The sequence below is a fragment of the Engraulis encrasicolus genome, unplaced genomic scaffold (assembly GCF_034702125.1).
Source record: "Engraulis encrasicolus isolate BLACKSEA-1 unplaced genomic scaffold, IST_EnEncr_1.0 scaffold_403_np1212, whole genome shotgun sequence".
Classification (NCBI taxonomy): domain Eukaryota; kingdom Metazoa; phylum Chordata; class Actinopteri; order Clupeiformes; family Engraulidae; genus Engraulis; species Engraulis encrasicolus.
The window spans coordinates 30,001-37,688 of NW_026945702.1; the positions used below are offsets into that span (position 1 = coordinate 30,001).

Sequence of the window (7,688 nt, forward strand, 5' to 3'; positions counted from 1 at the left end):
GGACAAGAAAAGAGAGGAGAGGAGACGAGAGAGGAGAATAGAGGAGAGGAAAGGATAGGAGAGGAGAAGAGAAGAGGAGAGAGGAAGAAAGGAGATGAGAGGACGGGGCAAAGAGGAGAGGAGAAGAGAAGAGACATGAGAGAAGAAGAGAAGATGATAGGAGAGGAGAAGAGGATAGGAGAGGAGAAGAGGAGAGGAGAGAAGAGAAGAGAAGAGAAGAGGAGAGGAGAGAAGAGAAGAGAAGAGAAGAGAAGAGAAGAGAAGAGAAGAGAAGAGAAGAGAAGAGAAGAGAAGAGTGCAAAAGACTGCAACCAGGGACAGGAGAGAAAAGGACAAGAGAAGAGATTTTGCAGGGAAATGGATAGATGGAGAATAGAGTTTAAATTACAGAGCTGACAGCTGATGAAAGATTAACATGTCCTTTCTGGCTTCCCTCCCCTCTTTCTCAGCCCTCTTTTCTCATCCCTCGTTTCTCCTCTCCTTTTAGTGAAACGGAGAGATGGAGGTATGTAGGAGTAAGGCGGCGCAAATATATAATTTCCACTCGCTGTAGGAACTGCCATGTCATTTCAACACTGTATAATTTCACTAACAAAAGGCTAAAAAGCACAATTCAGATTCAAATGTAGTACGCAAACAAAAGCATCCAAATGCTGTGACAAGAGGTCATGATTTCTTTCCTTGCCTTTATGAAGCACAATTAGCTATTTTCACGCTTGTTACGTAGCAACTTCCTCATTGGCCGATTGTGCATTCCAACTTCCGGTGAACTGTCATACTGTCGTTTCTGTGTATACGGAGGTAAACAATGTTCGCCTATTCAAGTTTTTTGGGAAATCTGCCAAGGTTGTCTTTTGCAGACGTTCATCGTCTGGTGAACCGTCACTCGACAACACCCCGCTCCAAACTGGACAAGGGATACAGCTTGTTTTTTGAGAAATTCATTCACGACTATGAAGGTAAGCGGTTAAGCTTATGCTAACGTCAGTTTGTGGCGTTACCTCAGATAGATGTTCGTATGGGTTATTGGTATTTGGCCAAACCAACAAAGCAAGATCGTTGTTTATTTTAAACAAGGATGAATTAGTTAATTTCGCTTGTATTGTGATAAAAAAACGTCAGCTCGATTGTTGGGTAGAATGTAAACGAGGAGGGGAGTCAGCTTCAACCAGTTGCTACGTAGCGTTGTCGCTCCGGTTTTGTAACCTTCTGGGTAGACTACTGTACCATTCCTCAGTCATGTTATGTTATGAGAGAATTGCAATATAATAAAAGTTCAGCGAGAATGCCTGTTTGAAAACTGACTCCCCCTCTGTGTTATGTGGTCCTGCTCCCAAGGTCTATGTGGGTTTTAACTCGTCCTAGTACATAAATTCAACATCATAAACCAATAACAGAGTGTATGAATTAATCTTTTTGATTCATTAATTAATTTCCCATTTTGCTATTTACTTTTTTTGCTTACCAGTTTCCAACGTCATTGACAGGGAGGTTGCTGTCAGGTCTAGGTGTTACAGGTCAATGAGGAAGCGAGAACAGCCCCATTATTTGCAGGTTATTTTAGGCAGTTAAGGAGTCTGAATAATAAGTGTTTAATATCCTGTTTGTTAAACATGTAAACAGTGTAAGAGGTTAACTACTTTACGGCAGTTCCAGATTTCTAAAGATGTTTTTATATTTGTATTGCTCATCCTTACATTTCTTTATTATTTGGTGCATTTTTTGTCTTATTTTAGTTTAACATTGTCTGTCGGATTACTGCTGTGTATTTTATGTAGATTGTTTTCCAAGCTGAAGCTCCAGAACTGCAAGGAACATCATGCAGCTGTACAGCAGGGAAGGTCCTCTGCAACCACCTTGTGGCCTTGCTATTCCAGTCGGCCCATTACTGCATGTTGAAGGTAAGTTGTATGTTCAGGGCTGCTGTCTGCCGTTTGATTTGAGTGACCATGCCTAGAGGTCTATCACCACATTTTTTAAATCCTGGTTTGCACTTCTGTCTCTGCAGGTGACAGCTGTACCACCACCTGTGCCCTGCACAAGCTCCCTTCAAGCATGGCATCGGCCTAGGACCATGGTAATGTTTTAGCTGTGTTGAGCTGTACCACATAGAGAAGAATGTCAGTCTTTTTGCCAGCCAGATGACTTGTATGCCACGTTTTGCTTTGCTAACAATGTTCCCTAAGAAATATGACCAGGCACTGTTGACAAATCGAAGCACCCGCACACACATGATTAAAAAACAGACTGGAGATACCTAGCACAAATCTGTTATTTTAACTAACAAAGACTGTATTTTAACAAATTAACTGGGTACGGCTGCTTCTTATCTTTCTCAGGGGATCCATGCAGAACCGGTTCAGGACTTGGTAGTCAGGAAGCCAAAGCCATCCACCAGGAGCGTGTGCAAATCAACACTCTATCAAGCATACACTGGTAATGTGTACTACTGTAACTAATATGACACTGTTGACACTTGACATCATATTTGAAAACCAAAAGTAGTTGTAAGACGTGTCAATAATTTAACATTTCGCCTTTTATATTTATCTGTTTCAGGACCCCTGCCTGATCCCAACATGCTGGCTATTGGGGAGAAGCTCACAAACATCAGGCCGCAACCACTGATCTCGTCTGTGCTGCACGGCCTATCGCAGCTGTCGATGGTAGACTCCAAGTTCGGACCTGTGCCACGAGGATCACCCCTGTCATACCAGTGTCCTCCTGTGGTCAAATGTGGGGATTACATCCAGCACCCAGAGGCACCAGCATTCCCGAATCTGCCCTTAGAGGACTCAACATTTCCCACCCAAATTCCACAATTTGAAAAAAACTCAATCCAAATTTTGCATTTCGACACCTTAACTGTTACATATAATATGGCAAGTGACATAGAGAAGCAGACAAGAGAACAGTCTGAGTGCCCACTATGGCAAGCTCTACGAAAGCCGAGAGTAACAGCAAGTAGATTTTATGAGGTTAGCCACGTCAGAGGGGTGTCCTCTGGTGAGTCCCTGGCATTGAGAATACTTAAGGGCACTCGCCAGACTCCTGCCATGAAGAGGGGGCTGGAGCGGGAGCCACAGGTGCTGGAGCACTATGCACAGGTGTGCAATGTCAATGTGGGTCGCTGTGGGTTAGTCATTCACCCTCAAGCTCCTCACCTGGGGGCTAGCCCTGATGCAAGGGTATATGACCCAAATGAAATTCCATGTTTTGGCCTTGCTGAGGTGAAATGCCCAGCCATTTCAAACATCACACAGGCAGGACATGTAAAAATTACTAATGGGAAGGCGAAACTTAAAAGAAACCACAAGTACTACTGGCAGGTTCAAGGCCAACTTGCAGTAACTGGCTTGAGTTGGTGCGATTTCATTACGGATACAGAGGAGGACTTAACCATTGAAAGAGTGTGGAGGGATGATGAATTGATTGGAGAGATGAAGGAGAAGGTGGACGTGTACTTTTTTGGTACATTCATGAATGTTTATCTTTTGCCCAAAGAAGTGTAATTAACCAAATGATTATTGAAAGAATTCATGAATAAATGAAGTGCACGACTAAAGGTTTCCATGATTTCCTCGTTCGAGTACGCAAGTATATCCTAACATTACACATCTATTTTAACATTACATATTACAGATTGCAGTTTACAAGTTATTCTGTTTTTATTAAAGGTAATATCTCACAAAGTAATTTTAGGGGTGGTGGTGGTGGTGGTGTGTGTGTGTGTGGGGGGGGTATTCAACAGGAATGTAACAGTTTATTATATTACAAAGTTAAAGGGGTTGCCTATTCAACAGGAATGTAATGTTTTAACTCAAGTGGTCCCTGGAACAAGGACATCAAACAGCAAACGGTCCACAGCTGGTTAACTGTCCCAGACAAGGTCAAAGGGATGGTGTCTTGCCAGATCTGGTATTCCTTCACTCTGCGTATTGCCCTTTCCACAAGGATTCGAAGCCGGGCAATTGCTTGTGTTTTTAGAGCATCTTCTTCTGTAAACTGATCTGTAATTAGAGGTGGGAAATTAGTTCTACTGTGCTAATTCAGTGAGGGAGAGACATATAGGGGAAGCCAAAGCACATATAGATTACATTTTTGTTCACAGTTTTAATCTGAGATGTTCATTGTGACATTTCATGCTTACTTACCAGTCATCTTGAAGGGAGGTATGATAAGTGTTGCCCCACGGTCACACTCAGCAGCTTCTCAATGGTGAATCCCTTGTCTGCCATGCAGCCATCCCCTGGTTCGAGTAGATCAAGTAGACCACTTTTTTCTGTTATCTTTCGGTCAGAGATGGAGCCAGTGAAAAGACTCGAAACAAAAGTCACAGCACTGCATGGGGCAACCCCAATTAAGCCCTTGAAAGTTGTTGTGTTCTTGTAAGGAGAGAACAGCTCTGACTGAAGAGTTAGTGATGATGGAGACTGGCATCGCACCTCAGTGCAGTCGATGATCACTCTGACATTTGGACAGTACTGCACAAATTTGGTAGGCATGGTGTTTCTGATTTGCCGTTTACTCATCCAGATGGGAAGGGATCCAAGGATTAGGTAGAGGTAGTTGGCCCATGTGATGACAGCCCTGGAGACAGTGGACATACTGACCTCAAACAGGTCGGCCAACACCTTCTCTGGCAGGCCAGCGGCAATTCGGCAGCAGAAAAGAAAAAACTCATCTATAAGGGGCAGTCTGCGCGATGGACTCGGAGAAAGGGGCTCAGATGATTGTGCCTTTTTTTGCGCCTTCGACCAATAGACAAGTCTGGTGGCAGATGGTTTGATGGCCTCCCAGAAGTCACAAAAAACATCCCTTGACGTGAACCGTGTATAAAATCGTATGTCCTTATCGGAAATGCAAAATCTATTAAATCGCAATTGGGCCAGCTCTGCTTTCAGTAGTGACATTTCTTTCTTCATGCCCGCGATTTCCTGCTCTAGTTGCTGTATGCGTTCAGCAGCAGCATCCAGCGCACCTGTATGACACAAAAGAAAGTAGGCCTATGTAAGGTTCTGATATTAAAAACTGCTTGAATGTTAATCGCTACCATCAGGGGGGTAAAGCAACATTTTGAGAGTGAAAAATGTCATACCTGGTGTTGGTGCAGTTCCGTAGCCATGTTCACGGACCACCAACGCTGATAATTCCTCCATGGCAACCCATAGCTGTGTTTGCTCCGAGGGGAGGTCCGGCGAAATCTCACGGTCTACCATCCGTTTATTGACCCGTTTATAAACGGACTCCCTGGTCGGCAATCCCCAGTTGTTCCACTCAAAGCGGGAGGGCACAGAATTTACTTTTAGGCGACGACCAGGCGCAAAATTATCCAGCGCTAGCAGCCCACTATCACTGCCTGTAATGTAGTCTGACTCGTGGAAATGCCGGCTACAAACGTAGGTGCTTCCCTGTTTTATTTTAAAGGTTTCCCCTTCGTCTCGCTTAATAGCAGTGATCCACATCTTTCGTACAACTTGGTCTGTCGGGAATCCGTGAAACCTCAAGTATGGTTGGCGTTGTTTATTAGATGAACACAGAGGAACCGAGCAGTGACATCTTGCCTTTGTTTGCGCCATTGTTATTGTAGATCAGCTGCCGGAAGTTGGAATGCACAATAACGCTAAGTCCCGCCCACTAATCCCGGAAGCGTGAAACTAGCTTATAGAGCTTAAGTGCTGCATTTATAACTCGCTCCTGTTAATGAGGCATTGTGACCCCGATTAAGCAAAACAACTGCAAACAATTGTGACAGAATCAAGGCATATTTTTCTGTTTTGTGACATAATCAAGGCATATTTTTCTGTTTTTGTGACATATTCAAGGCGTATTTTTCTGTGCCCTTTTGTCGTTGTTCTTCTAAGGTCTTTATTGCGCTTTTCATACGAGACCATTGCAAATGCTGCTTTTATTCTGGTCATTATTGCTCATCTCCTGCCCATCCGCGCTAATGTGATGTTACTGACAATTGGAACAAAAGCCTTTTTCGCCCTTTTTTTTTTGGGTCATTTTTTAACCATCAGAAGGAACTGCAGCCCACGATCTCATTCATTCTTCCTCTTCAAATGGCACCCTTTCAGTCTTGCCAGATGTGTCTGACCAAATCCCGCCCAAAAGGTTCTCAAAAACCGCCAAAATGTGCAAAAATTCCGCCCAAATTCTACAAATTACATTGACTTCTATGGGCCCAAAACGGCTTAAAAAACCGCCAAATGGCCATTTTTTCCCGTTTTTGCCCGCCGACGCTCATCCCAAGTAGCCCAATTGGGCGGGCACCCGCACAATCTGGCAACACTGCACCCTTCACCAACTGTTTCCTTTTCAAACATCAGTACAGTGCCATCTCCTTGAATTGTTTTTTATTCTTTTTATTTAATCTGTAATTTTTGGTTCTTTGCCGCACTCTACTGTGCCCTTGAGATGAGAGTAGTGTGTTTGTGCCCGTAAAAGAGTAAAATAAATGGTACTAGGGCATGATTGTGCACTTGTGTGTGTGTGCTTGTGTGTGTGTGTGCGTGCGTGTGCGCATGTGTGTTTGTGTGTGTGTGTGTGTGTGTGTGTGTCTGTGTGTGTGTGTGTGTGTGTGTGTGTGTGCATAACTATGTGCTTGTGCGTGCGTGTGTGTGCATAATTATGTGCTTGTGCGTGCGTGCGTGTGTGTGTGTGTGTGTGAGTGCTTGCGTGCATGTGTGCCTGTGTGCCTGTGTGCCTGCGTGCGTGTGTGTGCGTGTGCGTGTGTGTACCTGTGTGCCTGCGTGCGTGTGTCTGCTATGTATTTTTCAGTAGCACAGTGCCGTTTGTTAGAGACTGCCTGTGTAGTTACAGAAAATATGCCCTGAAGAATGCGGCTTGGTTAGTTGGCAGTTATTACCTGAAGAATGCGGCTTGGTTAGTTGGCAGTTATTACATTACATTACATTACATAGCATTTGGCAGACGCTTTATAACCAAAGCGACTTTCAAAAGAGGACATAATCAAGCCAACATCACAAGCAAATACAAAGTGCACAGGAGATATACAGAACAACAGGTGCAGTTGCAAAGAGGGGTTAGTTTTTTTGTTTTAGTTTTTTTTTAATATAAAGAGTAAATAATGAGTACACACACACACAAACACACACTCACAAACTAAACTAAACTAAACATCATGTCAGGAGTCTGACCTGGGGCAGTTATTACCTGAAGAATGCGGCTCGGTTAGCAGTTGGTGCCAACCTTTCTATATGTTTATGTATCATGTAACGCAGACAACCAGTGTCATGGTCCAAGTGATTTGATTTCCTCCTAAGGTTTGTACCTTTTTCATGTATTTATTTGGGCCTTTTTGGCCTTTATTATGACAGGACAGTATGAGAGGAGACAGGAAACGGTTGTGAGAGAGAGATGGGGCAGGGGCTGGGAAATGACTCGAACCGGGGGACCCACTAGTTTGACGCCCCTTTGGTACCGTCACATGGTAATCAAACATTTCAAACAAGCAATTTAGGGTTAGGGTTAGGTTTAGGGTTAAGGTTAGGGTTAGGTTTAGGTTTAGGGTTAAGGTTAGGGTTAGGGTTAGGTTTAGGTTTAGGGTCGTATGACATAAGGCTTAAGTACCGAAAGGGCGTTGAATTAGTGAGTCCCTCGAACCGGGGCTGGACTCGAACTGGGTTCCCTATGGGCAATGTAAGCCCTAGGGTTTGTCAAAG

The 7,688-nt window shown here is 43.9% G+C and overlaps 2 protein-coding genes across 3 annotated transcripts; one reads left to right on the plus strand and one right to left on the minus strand.

Moving 5' to 3' along the window:
- Positions 1-338: 338 nt before the first annotated feature.
- On the plus strand, positions 339-3,600 carry LOC134443941 (uncharacterized). Of its 2 annotated transcripts, XM_063193454.1 has the most exons (6): positions 339-959; positions 1,469-1,554; positions 1,779-1,901; positions 2,009-2,077; positions 2,340-2,436; positions 2,560-3,600. In XM_063193454.1, exons 1-6 carry the CDS (start codon positions 809-811, stop codon positions 3,510-3,512), a joined length of 1,479 nt encoding a protein of 492 aa, XP_063049524.1. In that variant the 5' UTR covers positions 339-808; the 3' UTR covers positions 3,513-3,600. The 2 variants fall into 2 exon arrangements, with proteins under 2 accessions (XP_063049524.1, XP_063049525.1); XM_063193455.1 differs by lacking the exon at positions 1,469-1,554 and having other exon boundaries at positions 601-959.
- A 593-nt stretch (positions 3,601-4,193) lies between these two features.
- Positions 4,194-6,052, minus strand: LOC134443940 (uncharacterized; the record flags this gene model as incomplete). Its single annotated transcript, XM_063193453.1, has 2 exons — positions 5,099-6,052; positions 4,194-4,981 (listed from the first exon to the last, which is right to left on the minus strand). Coding segments are annotated over exons 1-2 (1,269 nt in total), but the record flags the coding sequence as incomplete, so codon positions are not given.
- Between the last annotated feature and the right edge of the window lie 1,636 nt (positions 6,053-7,688).